This window comes from Mesoplodon bidens, assembly GCF_964165515.1.
Source record: "Mesoplodon bidens genome assembly, chromosome: 8".
NCBI lineage: Eukaryota > Metazoa > Chordata > Mammalia > Artiodactyla > Ziphiidae > Mesoplodon > Mesoplodon bidens.
The window spans coordinates 74,373,312-74,390,161 of NC_138165.1; the positions used below are offsets into that span (position 1 = coordinate 74,373,312).

The 16,850-nt window shown below is 40.6% G+C and overlaps 1 protein-coding gene across 6 annotated transcripts in view; it reads right to left on the reverse strand.

Annotated features, from left to right (window-relative positions):
- Window positions 1–16,850, reverse strand: part of HECW2 (HECT, C2 and WW domain containing E3 ubiquitin protein ligase 2) — a 412,125-nt gene that overhangs the window by 33,430 nt on the left and 361,845 nt on the right. For all 6 annotated transcript variants that reach the window (XM_081242425.1, XM_081242421.1, XM_081242422.1 and 3 more), the window contains 3 exons: window positions 13,719–13,839; window positions 11,905–12,018; window positions 564–716 (listed from right to left, as the gene is read on the reverse strand). In XM_081242425.1, the coding sequence (XP_081098551.1) occupies window positions 564–716; window positions 11,905–12,018; window positions 13,719–13,839 (388 nt within the window). The remainder of the gene's footprint in view (window positions 1–563; window positions 717–11,904; window positions 12,019–13,718; window positions 13,840–16,850) is intronic.

The following is a 16,850-nucleotide window of genomic DNA, read 5'->3' on the forward strand; positions in this document are numbered from 1 at the left end:
CTAGGGTAAGGGGCCACTGCTGTGACTCCGCACTCCTGCCTGCCTGCCAGCATTCCCTTCCACCTTCCGTTCCTCCAGGGCACCCCATCCTCCCGCCCTCCCTCCCCCTAGAACACCAACAGCCCAGCTGCTCTGCCCCTCCCCCAGTGTTAGCCACTTCCCCAAGGGCTGCTCCAGAAGCTGCCTGACCTCTGGGTCAGGACATTCCCCTACTCACCTCCCACCTGCCCCCGTCAGATCTCAGAGTGGCCCAAAGCTGCAGAGAGGGATTTAGGGTCTTGCTGGGAACCTAACATCACCCGCAACTTTCCTTCAGTGGAAAAAACCTTTTGAATTCTACCCAACTCACTTAAAATTGGTCTTATGGAACATAATCTATTCCTAGCTTGGAGACTGCCTGTATATTAAATTTGACAACACAAACAAGAGTCAAATGATATAGTTAACTGAAAATATGATTTTCTTCAAGGGAAAAAATGTTTTTTAAAAAAGCGTGGGTTCCTATAAAAACTAATATCACAGAAAATCAGCTGAAGAAAAGTGCTGGAGAAAAAAATACTTACCATTCATGGTGATTGTCTACAAAAGCAGACATGGGACTTATTTGTACTGTGTATGTGTCATTGGCTGAATATTCAAATAAGCCATAATATGGGTTAAAGAGTTCTCTGGATACCAGGAAGAAAAACTCTCTGGAAGGTCCACTGTAATCCAGCCTTTAAAAAATTCACAAAAAGAACAACCAGTTATTATTTTTTTCTATTTATTAGGCACATTTTCTACGGTGCTCAACTTTCTACAGAACACTCCTTAGAAGTCTAATTATCCACATACCAGGATTGTCCAAAACATTGGACACTGAATGATCATGAGTCCTGATCTCAAACATGTTTTGACCCAAAATAATGTAATGGACATTTATATGGAACATATCTAAAACTAAAGCTACATATCAGATAATGGATGAGATAGGCAGTATGCTAATAATTTGATTGTATAAATATGCAGAAAAAGGTAAATTGAAATGCCCAGAGCCAGGTTACGGGGAGAGAGAGTACAGTGGGAATGCTTTATTTAAGCAGGTTAAACCAGAGGGCATCAGCTACATACCATGGGACATGGAGTCCTCATGGATTTCTGAAACACTTTTAAATGGGGAAGGAAAGAGACTTTAGGGGATTGGTGAGAGGATATTACAGATACAAGGCCTCCTAGGGAGATCAGAGGCAAAAGATGGAATGATAGGGTTCACGTGAAAACTTTAAATTATAAAACGCCACGGAAAATTATAAACAAGAAAAGTGAGGGTGTCTAAAGCTTCCTCGGTAAGGTATTTGGAGAAGAGGCTGAAACTCCAGCGCCTGAACTACAGTGTAAATTCCATTTTACTTACAAAGACATCAGGGTCAAAGTAAAGTTTGAGAAATGATTGTGTGAGGTTTGAGGAATGACAAGTGGCCAACAATGCTGAGAGCAAAAAACACAGCAAAGAGGAGTTTGCAATAAAGCAATCTGATATGCTCAATTTAAAATGAAAAATGTAAAGTACATCTACCCTATGATAAAAAGTTTACACAAGGGTTCAAAGACAGGAAGGAATTCTGAAGGGGGAATGAAAGCTACAGATAAGTTGGGGTGGTGGGATTTTATAAGACTTCCTTTGTTCACTCTATTTTTTTTTTTCTCTTATGGAATTTCCTCCAGTGGGCATTACTGTTTTTTTTTTTTTTTAATGACAAAGAAATCTTCTGAGTCTTGTGTGGTGATGGGATTGTGTGATAGAGAAAAGCATCCTATTATAGGTAGAAGAGGGAGTTGGAACACTAGTAAGAAAAATGAAATGGCTTTTATATGTCTTCGACAAGAGTTTAATAGAATTTACTTAGAACAGACCTCAGCTATCCACCTAACTACTTTCTCAATTTTTGCGATATACGCACTGTCATTTCCTTAATATTTCTAGCTTTACTTGCTTTTCCAATGGAGCCTCGTCTTATACAATATTGATGGAATTATCATGTGCTAGCTTTGTATCTTTTCTAATACACATTAAAAGAAACACATAAATATTAAACTAAAAAAAGTCAGTCTATGTAATAGCTACAATCATCTCACACCTCACCAGTCCACACTGCACTTTGGGAGATAGGAGTGTAGACTGACAAGAAACCTATGTGTACAGAAAAATGCAAACACAGCAGACTCTCAAGGCCAGAGAGGCCTTAAGGTGACATGACAGAACTGCCTTCTGGGGCAGCTGAATATACTGTGGCTACCAGGAAGCGTGGGACTATGCTCAGATCACCCTGGGGGGGGGGGCTCCCAAAGCAGCCCCCCGGCTGCCTGCCAGGTACAGTGACGCAGGCTACCCCTCTCGGTGCCGAGACCAAGGCAGCGTCTCGTGGCTTCCTTCCACTGTCCCATTTGTGGTCTTTGACACCACCAAGAACAAGTAGAATACTTTTTCCACTTGAACGTTCTTCACATACTTAGAGGTTTTCTTTCAACAAATATCTGAGTGCCTATTATGTTTTGGGTATTAATCTAGATGCTAAAGATGTAAATTTTTTTTCAAAAGTCATTTTCTACAAGAACTCTAAGTTCAGCAGTTTCCATATCCTTGGTCCCTGCCCCCTCCTCACTGATGAACACAGACACTTCTTTCAACCTCCTCTCAAGGCAGGGTAGGGAATTCCCTCACCACACTGGTCCTCTGCTCTGGACACTCTCCAGGTGTCCAAGTCTGACCTAAGGGGCGGGGTCTATGCTGACCACAACACTCAAGGTGTGGTCTCATTAGCAAAAACTTAGAAAGGGCTCTTGACCTCTCTTCCTGGACACTTTCCCCCACTAATGCAGCTTAATGTCACTCTGCCTTTTGGGGCAGTCACTTGACTTTGTTGACTCATCATGAACTAGTCATCAACTCAAACCTTTCACCTATGCTTCTTTACCCTAGGACTCTCCCATACTGTCTGCACGTCACTGTATTTTTTTTTTTTTTTTTTTTTTGCGGTACGAGGGCCTCTCACTGTTGTGGCCTCTCCCGTTGCAGAGCACAGGCTCCGGACGCACAGGCTCAGTGGCCATGGCTCACGGCATGTGGGATCTTTCCGGACTGGGGCACAAACCCGTGTCCCCTGCATCGGCAGGTGGACTCTCAACCACTGCGTCACCAGGGAAGCCCCTCACTGTATCTTTTTAAAACCTAAGTACTGGATGTTATACTTTTCCTACTAAATTTCACTTTGTGAGACTGAGTTCATGATTCCAGTCTACCTGGATCCCTGTGGATGCAAAACATCTCTAAATTTCCTATCGATGGTGAATTTCAGACCCCTGTGTCTATTCAGAAACAGAGAATGCCATCAATGGTATCTGAGCAGTCATTTCGCCCATCCCCTCATTTCACTGAGAAGACTGGGGCTGAAGGAAATCATTGACTTGTATCAAATGAAAGCTGCAGTGGAGGACCCAGGTCTTGACACCCGTTTCCTGATCCCAAGTGTAATGTTCATTACTCCTTACAGCTCACCCTTCAATAAATTTTAAACAACGTTGCTTATGGCAAACTATGGCCTGAGGGCCAAATCTGGCCCACCCCCTGGCTTTGTAAATAAAGTTTTATTGGAACACAGCCACGCCCATTTGTTTATGTGTTGTCTGGGGCTGCTTTCCTGTTATGATGGCAGAGTTGAGTAGGTGCAACAGGGAATGTATGGTCTGCAAAGCCTAAAATATTTACTACCTGGCCCTTTACAGAGAAAGTTTGTCAACCCCTGCTACAGAAGAAAGTAGGAGGAAAATGCTGCTTTATTAAAAAACCTGACTTACCCTAAACCCTCTTCTTTACTGAGGACCACTTCAAGGAAAGATAAAATGACAACGATACCCTAGGGTGTATGCAACCTCCAGGAGGGTTGCACACACCCTAGGGTGAGACCGTGAGTGAGCCCTGGCCTGCAGGGTCCCTGCTCTGCAGAAGCCCTCAGACATAATCAAGGCACACGAGGATAAGGGTCACAGACAGCTGAAACATGAGCCAAACACTCTGTGAGTCAGTTTTCTTACAAAGAGACAACTGGTATAAGTAAAATGGGTTTTTAGCTGCTTAAAATTAAACAGTGGCATTCAGTTAGAAACAGCAGGTTTTCACTGAGCTTCAGCTCTCTGTTTTAGTAATACCGCACTTAGCAGAGTGTCTTATGATTGTCTGCCTATGTGTCTGCCTCCCCCCAGACACACATCTAAACTGTAACCCTACTGAGGGCAGGGACTATGTCTTTCTCATTTTTGGATCCTGAGTACTTAGCCTGATACATAGGAGGGGATCAGTTTATATTGTTGAATCACTGAGTGGAGCTGTCTGATGCTCTCTAAAGGAAATCAATACAATTTACATTGTTATTTCACATCTAGCGGAGTGAACAGTTTTGCACAAGTCTGCCTTATATTCAATGCATTAATAGGCCATGCCAGTCCTTAAGAGACAACCCAATTAGCAAACACTGTCAGAAATCGCTCAAGTGAATTATGCTTAGAAAGCTTGCTCCTTGTCTTTTCCAAGTCTAATATCTTCTAATATGGTAAAGTTTGTTAAAACAACAAAGATGGACCTCACTGATTGGTTCCTTTTTCATGATGATAACTAAATCTGGCTAAAGATACAATGAATGTTCCCTGAGGAGTTAAGTTGACAAGTAAAACTCCTTTTTTCCCAAGAGAGATCAAAGCTAGCAGCTCCTCTAGGAGGGAAATGTATCTTCCTCAACTGCTCAGGCTTTTATCTGCTGTTTTTTAACTCTAGCAGCACTGATAGAGTCAGTCACTCTAAAGCCAAGACAGTTTTTAAAGTTTGATTTGATTATAACCTGAAATTTAGAACCGCGTATCTGAGGGCAGGTTGTTGACTGCACATTACATATGTCTACCTAATTCAATAAGACGTGTCCCAGCAGGATACCTTATGCATGCACTTCCTGTGTTAGCAATCTTCCGTATAAATAGTTAATATGACTCATATCACAGGGCTCATTTGTTACATTCCTGTTCTGCCAGTTAGGTTGGTTCCACAGCTAAAGACTTGGCATGGAAATAATGAAACTCTGGACAACGGGTGTGTAGCCACACAACAGCTGCATCTGAGGCCATTTCGGAATAAGCACAGATGTCCTTAGGGTGGCAATGTCATTTTGAGCCCCATGAAGTGCTGATAAGGCATTTTAAACACCATCCCGTTGCTGGGCTGACACCACCCGAGTTGTTAGTAGCAGCCAATATTTGTTAAAATAAATAGTTTTATTCTCCTGTTTTTTACAACTAAAATTTACCAAGTATTCCAAAGGAAGTAGACTATAAAATGAAAGAGGATGGTGCCATTGGGAAGTCTCACTATCATTTCCTACAAGTTTTCTGGACGACTCTGCTTTCTTCCAAGTTGGTTCAGGCACAAATGGCCTATACACCTGATTCAGCCTCAGATATTTATAGCAGCAAGGCTTTGGTTCTTGAGCCACTTAAGAAGCCCTGATGCGTGAGTAAGGAATTTTGTGAGCAATTAGTATAACAAAGTTTTACCTGGTGATACCAAGCCAAAGCCTAGATACCGAAGCACCCTTCTCCAGCATGGTATGGATCAGTTAGGTTATCCTGCAAGTGTCTCTTTTTAGAAGAAAACAAGCAGCACCATAAAGTTCCACTTGAAGCTTTACAAATTTCTGAGGAATAAATGATCAAGCCCAGGACCCCAAACAACTTCTAGATCAGTCAGATGTTAAGAGCTGCTGGTTTTTTTATAAGCAGGGACCCAAGAAAACCTTTCAGATCTCATCCTCCCTAGTTGCTTTCATTTGTCTAAGTAGAAATATCACAGGAAGAGCGTACCTGTTCTTAAACCCCCAAACTAAAACTGTTTGCACACATCCCCTCCCTAGCCCAAGTGTGGCTTTGCAAGACAGATGACTAATGCCACATCAATGGCACCTTACATACAATGAACTCATTCTTTCCTAAAGAAAGGTGCCTTTTATAGAGCTGGCCATGGAGAAAAAAAAAAAGAGGCGAGGCAATCACAGTGCAAACATCCTCTCTTTATCCAGGCCATTATTTCCTTACTTGTTTTGGGTACTAAGAAGTGAATGTACACCTGAAATTAACACAATATTGTAAATCAACTGTACTTTAATAAAAAATAAATAAAAAGAAGTGAATGGCCCCAAATGTCCCATCAGAACACGATAGTCGGCCTAGCTAAGTTTTGACACCACACATTTAGAAGAAAATAATACACTGGAGAATATGCGGTATTCTACTGGCTCCCTTCCTGAAGAAGCAACTTCTAGGCGGACAGAAGCACAACAGAAAGAGGCAACTAGAGTCTGCAATTTCCCACCACACTCAGTCAAGATGACTCAGTTTCCAAGCTCTTCCACCACTGCTGTCTTCTCCTCTTCCCCACTTTGCAAGAGCAGATAACCAATTTACGTTGGGTGGAAATTTTAATGACTAGAACAAAACCTTGAGCGCTGACCAAATTAAACCACAGTGGTTTGCTTAGAAACCGTCTGCTTTTCAAAAAAAAGCCAAGTATAACATGCAGCATTATTTTAGCGAGATATAATAATTAGCTGTCAACTAGTATATTTACATTAATAGGTTCTAGATATATATATATATATATATATATTTTTTTTTTTTTTTTTTTTTTTTTTGCGGTACGCGGGCCTCTCACTGCCGTGGCCTCTCCCGTTGCGGAGCACAGGCTCCAGATGTGCAGGCTCAGCGGCCATGGCTCATGGGCCCAGCCGCTCGGCGGCATGTGGGATCTTCCCGGACTAGGGCACAAACCCGTGTCCCCTGCATCGGCAGGCGGACTCTCAACCACTGCGCCACCAGGGAAGCCCTATTTTTGTATTTTTAATTGAATACAGGCATCTCTACTATTCTGGGGTGAATTCTACCTCACGTGGAATTTGTAGTCGTCCTGTAAACTTATGACTATAACATTTCCCATCGTTTCTCTTGACTCAGCTCTTCCATTTCAGGAACAACCTATATATCATGTGTCAAGACCTACGCAAAGAAACATCTTAAAGCAGAGCTGAAGTCTCTTAGTGAATCTGCTACTTCACACCTTTTTGGAGGACAGGCAGACACATTATTCTTAAAAATAAATCCTTTTCTCTTTATGCCCTCACTAATCTATTATAAATAAAGACCCTGATTATGACAGGTAGAAAATACAAATCAGTGAGATGGTATCAATAAGAATTGCAAAGTATTATTCCCTCACAGATAACAAAGTTGACTTTAGCAACACAAAATAATACTCTATACATACCAATACCTCTACTAATTCCTTCCACAGAATTAACTGTATCTATATACTTATTACTCTCCTGACCTCAAGTGCAAAAGGAAGTATACACATACCAAAAATTACCCTGGTGGCAATCACTCATCAGACAGCAAAGAAATAAGAAAAGTTGTTCAGGGGGAAACATTCTCACAATCTCCCCAAATCCTGACTCTATGCTTTCTTTAATAAACGTTCTATTTTAGATTAGTTTTTGATTTATAGAAAAGTTACAAAGATAGTAGGGAGAATTCTTATATACCTCACACTCAAGTTTCCCTCTTATCAACATCTTACATAAGTACAGTACATTTGTTACAATTAATGAACTGATATTGATACATTATTAACTAAAACCCATACTTTAGTCAGATTTGTTTCGTTTTTGCTTAATGTCCCTTTTCTGATCCAGGATCCCATTCAGGACACCACATTACATTTAATTGCCATGTTTCCTTAGGTTCATCTTGGCTGTGACAGTTTCTTAGATGCTTTTGGTTTTTGATGACCTTGACAGTTTGAAGGAGCACTGATAAGGTAATCTTGTAGAATGTGCCTCAATTTGGATTTATCTGATGTTTTCTCCTGATTAGACTGGTGTTACATGTTTTTGGGAGGAAGACAATAAAGTGTCATTCTCATCACATCATACCAAGGGTACATACTATCAATAGGATATATCACTGTTGATTTTAGATTTTAGCCTTGATCACCTGGCTGTGTGTTTGTCAGGCTTCTCCACTGTAGACTTAACTTCTTTTTCCCCCTTTCATACTGTACTGTGTGGAAGAAAGTCACTACGTGCAACTCACAATTAAGGAGCAGGGAATTATGCAGAATTATTTGGAAATCTTCTGCACAAATTTGTCTATTGTTATTTATTTATTTATTCAATTGTGTATTTATATCAGTATATAGATATTTATTTTATTTATATCAGCATATAGATATTTATTTTATACTTTGGGGTTCTAATCCAATACTACTTTATTTTGTTGCTCAAATTATTCCACTTTTGACCACTGGCAGCTCTTTCCGTTGGTTCTTGTGTCCCTTTGACATCACTGTGAGCTGTCTGAGCTCCTCTATACTTTCTGGCACAAGATGCTTTAGGTGCCGTCTTGTATATTTCCTGCCCCAGTCCTAGAATCACCCATTTCTCCAAGGAGCCCTAGTCCTTTTTATTGAAGAATGATATTGCAAGCCAACATCTGGGCACTAGGCATATACGTTTTTTAATACCTATTACTAGAGCTAGACATGAAGAACTCACAAAATGACACATTTTGAGGGCATTAAAATTAATGAAGGAAAAGTGACCAGAAAACTTTCAGCTCCATTTCAGAATTCCACAGAAAAACCTAGGTAGCTTTTCTCTTTGGGTATTTATTATAATTCAGAAAGAAATGTTATGATCTTTAATTTTAATGTAGTAAGATGACTAAGGCTAAAATAACTTCTTAATTTTATGTTGTTTTGAGGTTTCAATTTTTGAGCAAGCATACTGCGTTAATCTTTCAAAATAGTATTATGTATTCCCAATGCCTTAATAGCAAAATAAAGTCTATATTTAATAATCTATATGTATGATACTGACATGATAAAGCCATGAGACCAGAAGTTATCTGGCCCTATTCCAGTTTCAATAAACCATATGCAGAGGGGCCTGATTAAGAGATTGTCCCTGAGGGCTGAGGTCACACCTCAAAATATCCTCCCTCTTATTTTCCTTCTGGGGTTACAGGAAGAAGACAAGAAATGGAGGCAGGAAACATTTGGACATTAGTGGCAATTAAATAAGTTTCAGGCCCTACTCTGCCTGGGCCTCCTGCTAGGAATGGATGTCAGTCAAGATCATGGGGAGACAGCTTTAGGATGATCAAGCATGATAGCATCTGTGCTATTCAAACCTAAGTACCATGGTTTCCAAAGACTCCTGCCTACATCTCTGAGATCTCAACAAACTGTGGTCCAACAAAGAAGAAAGGCAGCTGGAGTTCTGGGGGAGGAAAAGTATTCTCATCCAAACCAGACTGGTTATGTAAGGAAATACCTGGAATCCCATGCATACCTGTGATTAGGCTAAAAACATTTGCCTTCATTTTCAATTGCGCACCTGCATCTTTAAGACAACTAACAAAAGCTAGAAGTGCATTAAGGCTTGTCCTTGTCAGCAACAAAAGGCTCAAGTCTCAGGCAAGCTTCTCAAACTTTGTCACATTATATTGTTTTCCCATGTAACATTTTACTTTAATCTAGTCACAGCTGGGAGACTATACAACACTATATGTGACAAGAGAAGTTATCAGTCACTAGCCGGAATAGTGAAAAGATCCATGGGTAGGAAAAAATTCAGATAGATCAGAGTTCAGGAGTGTTGCCTAAATCTCAGTGCTGGTCTAAGAATCCTGGATGGAAGACAAGAGGCCTAATTTTAAATCTCAATTTTACTATTATCTAGTTCTACTAGCACATGTAAATTATTTTATACTTTGACAGCTCCATTTCATCAACCATAAACCAAATGGCTGAATTTGTTGAATATTATTGCTACGATTCCATAATCTAATATACTTTATTCCTGGGCAAGACTGAGAGGGGTAGCCTTAAAATGATCCAAATCAACAGCAGTTAAGGAGTGAAAGAGAAGACAACCAGAGTTCAGACAATCATGTGGTATTTTTAAAATTCACTCTAGTGATGTCTACAAAGAAGGTGCTGAGACTCCAAACCTAAACCTGAAATGAGGAAAGAGTAAGGGGTCTAGGAGACATGAGAGCTGTCATCTTCTGAAGAGTCATAAAACCACCCTTATGCCTATTTGAATGCAATAAACTCCGTGTAGGAGTCTTTTCTCGTTCATTTCCTAACTTTTATCTCTAGGAGCACACTCATGGAAGAGTCATAGAAGGCTGGACTCTGTTTATGGCAGGTAGTTATTTTGGTAGGTGTGCCAAAGAAAGAGAAAAAGTGGAGACAGAGAAATAAGAACCAAGGCCCAAGAGATACTGCTGGGGAGATTTCCAGGTAGAACAGAAGGATTCTTCTTTTTTCCTCTTTTTCTATCTTTTTTAAATTGAAGTACAGTTGACATATAATAACATTTTAGTTGCAGGTATACAATGTAGTGATTCCATAATTTGATACATTGTGAGATGGCCACGACTGTGAGTCTAGTTACCATCTTGTCAGCATACAAAGTTATTACAATGTTATTGACTATATTCCCCTTGCTGTACATTACATCCTGTGACTTATTTATTTTACAAATGGAAGTTTGCGCCTCTTAATCCCCTTCTCCTATTTCGCCCATCCTGCATCCTCCTCATGCCCCCTACTCTCTAGCAAACACCAGTTTCTAATTCGTGATTCTGAAACCGAGCTTATTTAACAGGTGAAGTACGATTTACTTAGTATTCCTGTGCACATAACAAGATCATAGATGTTAAAATGCAATTCCTTGCTTTTTTAAATCTCAAAGCCCATGTTTTGAACCCTCTTACACTGTTGGTGGGAATGTATATGGGTAAAGCCACTATGGGAAACAGTAATGAAGGTTCCTCAAAAACTAAAAATAGAGTTGCCATATGATCCAGCAATCCCACTCCTGGGCATATACCCAAACAAAACTCTAATTCAAAAAATATACATGCACCCCCATGTTCATAGCAGCACTATTCACAATAGCCAAGATATGGAAACAACCTAAATGTCCTTCGACAGATGAATGGATAGAGAAGATGTGGTGTATATATATATATATATATATATATACACAATGGAATACTACTCAGCCATAAAAAAGAATGAAACGATGCCATTTGTAGCAACATGGATGGACCTAGAGATTATCATACTAAGTGAAGTCAGAAAGAGAAAGACAAATACTATATGATATCACTTATATGTGGAATCTAAAAGATGATAGAAATGAACTTATCTACAAAACAGAAACAGACTCACGGACATAGAGAACAGACTTGTGGCTGCCAGGGTGGTGGGGTTGGGGGGAGGGAGGGATAGAGTGGGAGGAGCTTGGGGTTAGCAGATGCAAACTATTATATAGAGGATGAATAAACAACAAGATCCTACTGTATAGCATAGGGAACTATATTCAATATCCCGTGATAAACTAATGGAAAATAATTTTAAAAAGAATGTACATATATATATAACTGAATCACTGTGCTGTACAGCAGAAACTAACACAACATTGTAAATCAACTATACTTCAATAAAACAAACAAACAAACAAACAAACATGTTTTCCCTTTGAGAGAAAGAGTTACAGAGAGAAGAAACAAAACTAAATTTCTGCTCTCAAAAATGATCTATAGTTATGAGTTTTTACCAAAGAATTTCTATGTCAAATGATTTAAAAATCAAAGGAAGCTTTTAAAAAAAAAAAAACTGAAAGGTTTAAGTGTATGAGAACAGCATTTTCCGTCAGAAGGATTTCCTGTTTCAGGCAACCGCAGGGGACAGTGTGGGGAAACATCCTCCGGCAGCCACAGCCTGTGCTTCACAGGCCACTTCTCTGAGCTACTCACCCTTCCTCCCCAACAAATGTGACGTACAGCTTATTTCTCTGCAGGTCTTTTCTGGAGTAGCCCATAATCTGATTAAAAGCATCTTCGAGCAAGTGATCTCTTCTGATAATTAACCTGTCCAGAAAAAGACAATTTGAAAAATACAGATTATTTCCTAATCCTTATCTTTCCAGAACTGGGCACTTGCCATTTAATTTCCACTTACCACAATTAACTAGGGGAAAAGTGGAGTGGCTTACTATGATTGCTGTCTGCAATAAAGCACACATTTGTCTGTAACTCTTAATAGCACTAACAAAAGTTACACCAGAGAATCATTGGTAAATAGAGCACCCCACCTAAGACCTGTAAAACCAATGCAAGAGTCCTTTCTGAATGGTCACATCAATTTATCCCAGAAGGAAAATGATTAAAAAACAACACACACACACAAAACATTTGTTTAGGAAAGGAAGAGCAACCCTAGGAGGTAATGTTTTAAGCTTGAATGCACCTAGGAATTCAATTCTTAAGTACCTAGAAAGATAACAGTGAGAACAAGGACAAAAAAATTCTCAGTGTCCTCCAAAGCAGTGGAGTTTACTGTTGTGCTTAGTTTTTTTTTTTTTGCAGTACGCGGACCTCTCACTGTTGTGGCCTCTCCCGTTGCGGAGCACAGGCTCCGGACACGCAGGCTCAGCGGCCATGGCTCACAGGCCCAGCCGCTCCACGGCATGTGGGATCTTCCCGGACCAGGGCACAAACCCATGTCCCCTGCATCGGCAGGTGGACTCTTCAACCACTGTGCCACCAGGGAAGCCCTGTTGTGCTTGGTTTAACTTTAAAATTAAGTGAATCTTGAGATTCCCTAAGTGATAGGTACAAATGAATGATACTGGTGGTTGATTAATCTACTTGTGACAATGACAATTTAAGTCACCCTTAAACAGGTGTCAATTTGCCCTTAATGCAAATAGTAATGGAAAGGGAGATGATAGGGAGGTTGAAGGTATGAAAGCTTGATCAGCAAGACCTTAATAAGTGAAGCTCAGAGAGGTACGGTGTTTGGGGAGGGTTGATGTTTTCGAGGGTGATGAAAGGGGAACCTGTGAGTTCAGGTGAGTAAGACCTGCATGGGGAGCAGTGAGCCATGTGCCTGTTGGGCTGGGCAGTTCTCTCACACACCCGGGTCCCGACGCTTCTGCAGTCAGACCCCCCTCCTCTGTTCTCTCTCAAGTGGCATAGTGATCTCTAGTGGGGACATGGGACAGGGGTGGAGGTGGGGCTGAAGGGAGTATGGGTAAGTAGGAAATTCAGATAATTCTAGGCCAAACAACATGATGATGTTTCAATTTCCCCATTTAAAGGGAGGTGGATAAAGACATGCAGAAACAACATTCATGACATATTCCGTTGGACAAGTTAAGCTTACTTCACAGAAGGAAACAGAGCTGAGCAGTAGTCCTACACTCAGGTCAGCCCAGGAGACAGCGACGTGCAATACAAGACACTGTGACAGCCTTATATCTAATGAATGTGCAATAAGTCAACAAAGAGGTACTTTTCAGGAGAACAAAATAAATCAGCTTTTAATTTTGCCTTATTTTTATGTGAAACATGGTCGTCTCTTTCCTGTCTGTTTTAAAACCTTAAGTTTAATTGTGCTTAATTCAAGAACTATGTTTTAGATGATCCTGTAATTCACACATGCCAAAATAACTATGCCGACTAAAACGAAGGCTGGTCATCCCTGATCAATCCACTTCCTACATTCCAAATTGCATCCCATCTTTTCACCATCTACAAATCCTGGGGTTTGTATTATTTTGACTTACTTTAATTTCCCTGGGCCTTGTCCATATCCTTTAGTCTCTAACTTCCTGTAAAAGTTTCTTAGTTTGGCTTCAAAGTCTCGCTTGTAAGGGGCTGGAGCACGGGCATTGGCACGCTGAGTACCTACAACAAACCACGAAGAGACAAGGGTGTGGATTTGTGCGATGTCCTTAGATTCATCACATCACCATGAAAAATATTACCATGGGGCTAAGACCACAGTTAACAAGTAAAAGGAGGCAATACTTTTAGGTCCCTGCACTTTTCACCTCTCCAAGTCGAAGGCTATCACAGAGCTTAACCAGGATCTTAAGATGTCTTCTTTGTGGCCTTCAAATCCTGTTTGAAGAGTTACAGTGGTGCCCATGTGTTAGTCAAATACGTTCCTCTTTTCAGTCCAAATCAATATGAGTCAAACAGTTACTCAGGCCTAATGGTAACTGTTCAGGGTGGAATATCTTTGCTTGCGGCTGAGATGATATCACAGCAATTAGACAGGAAGTTATAGTGTGAAAGTATGTGGTATGCAAAGCAAGAAGAGTGAGTTTCCATACTTGATGAAAAACCTACAACATTACATTTCATACCACAGGGTAGAATAATCTTGATTTGAAAACAGAATTCAGCCATAATTGCAGAAGGCACATGTCTCCTGGTTATTCAGAGTAAAAATACTGTGATTTGTTGCATTCTTAATATATGCCAAGTACTGTAATTATTTACAGATTATCTAAAGATGTCATGTTATTACATGTCATTCCATGTCAATCCACGGCAAGCATCATTAATAAAATATAAAGGCAACATAGTTTGTTCCTCTTTCCATAGAAAAATCTGGTTTTGTGTCACATGGTGACTAACCAACAAGCCGGGATACAAAACTGATGATGAATATGGGAATCAGCGCCATGACAAAAACACTGGATGTTTCCAAGAAATATTTCACAACACAATCAAAGAAACCAGAAAACAAAAATTGTGATGTCTTGTGCATTACACACCATGTAAGCTCCTTAAATATATCTTTATGCATGAACCAACTAAGTGATGATTATTTTTTGCTAATACTGTGTTAGGTTCAGCAACAGACGCTCAGAATGGATAAGGTCGGGTTGCTGCAGTGGATATCTTGGTTGGGAAGACAGAAATAGAACATATCAAACAACTAGAGAATATTTAAGTCTTAAACTAGATGGTATACAAACTCTAAAGCAGAAGGAACAAAACGATAGCCCTGGGGCTATACCCAGCCCTATAGATCTATTTTGTTTGCCACACAATGTTCTAAAGGTTTTAAATTAACTGCCAACATTTAAAAATTAGGAGATTTCAAGTAGAAAAAAAAGCCCTGATTTCTCGCGAAAATCAGTTGGGAACTCTTGCAACAACTGGCTTGCATTTCCCTGGGGCTACAGAGGGCAGCTGCCCATTAGGTGAAGCACGTGCTCTCCACGGTGCCACTGCCACTCAGTGAGGGTGCATCTGAGATCAGTGTTATAGAAAAGTAACAGTAAATGAGGATAAGCAGAGATCAAAATGGAAAAGACTTCAGGGAGGAGATGTTATTGGAACCAGGCCTTACAAACATGGGAGAACTACAGTCTATACTGGGGCAGGGCAGCAAGAGGTGGAATAAGCATTGCCTGCAGGTTCAGAAGACACAGAGGAGACCCCACTAACCTAGAGCAGAGGGGGAGTGCTAGGACGTAAGTAGGAAATTAAATTGGTCAGAAGTTTGGTATGAAATTATGAGACGAATTTTTAAAAACCTAGCTGAGAAGTGTGAGCGTGATGCAGCAAGCAGTGGGAAGCCTTTATGGGTTCTTAAGCAAGGGAATAACAAACAAGGGGTCTTTTATTTCAGAAATGATTTTCAGAGTGGATTAAGGGCGGGAAGGAGGAAAGACCTAGTTAGTAGTTGAAGCAATGGAGGCCTGAGGGGATGAGGACTAGCCTGGACTATGGTGACTCAGAGGAAATTTTACAATGTGAAATAAGAATTGGTAAGAGTAGATAAGTAAGGAAGAGGAGGAATAGGAAGCTCTCATGGTAATATAAAGCTTTTTAAACAATAACAATAGCTGTCATTTGTTGTGTCTGCTATGCATTAAGGACCATTCACTTTACAGAGAGGATCTTGGGAAATCCTCACAAGTCTAAGAAGCAGGCATTAGTATTATTATTGTCATCACCACTTTGTAACTAAGGAAACTGAAGTCATATGACAGTGAATAGTAGATTTAGGATCTGAGCCAGGTCTGTCTGATGCTAAAGCAGCATGGGAAATGATGCTGGTGGACAGGAGCATATGAGGCTTTCTACATACTAAGCTGGAGAGGACAGCTGTTCAGGTGGATATACCTTGCAGACACTTGAAAATATAGTACTGGAGTTCCAGTGCAAGATCCGGGCCACACTTGTGGATTAAATGAGTTAGTGTATGTGTGGTATGGCACTTCACGCAGTGCCGGCTGCATAAGCCGCCCCATGTAAATGTTAGCTGTTATTGCTATTATCTGCATAGTTGTGAATACTAAACACATGGGGAAATGTACTGAGGTTGGGGAATGGAATTTAATAAAATGGGTTATTGATGAATAATATGTCCAGAGGTCTGTTGGCACAGTTATGAATCTTTTACCCAAAGAGCTAAGAGCTATGCCATAAAGGAAACAAATAAACTTGACCTTAAAAGGTGTGGGATGCAGAAGACTCCTAGGCAGTGGTTCTCAATCTTGACTGCACATTAGAATCACTTAGGGGGCTTTTAAAAATCCCAATATTCAGGCCACAGCCAGGACATATGACATCAGAATCGGTGGGGGTGAGACCCAGACATTAGTGTGTCATGCAGCTCTCCAGATGTTTGCAACGTGCAGCCAAGTCTGAGAACCATTATCTCCCACAAGAAGGTCAAAGGTAACCAATGAAACACCTGGGCATCATCCAGGGACCAACACAGGGGGAATACTTCCCATGTATTTGAAAGGTATCATTTGCAACGTGAAGGAACGTGATCTGCATGGACTCTGGGCTCCTCTCTTGGAAGGCTGAGGGACAGAGCCATGCAGCACAAGTCCAGTTAGAGTGGCAGAATAAAGCTTTTGCTGCTGCAGTCTGAGTAACTGCAGACT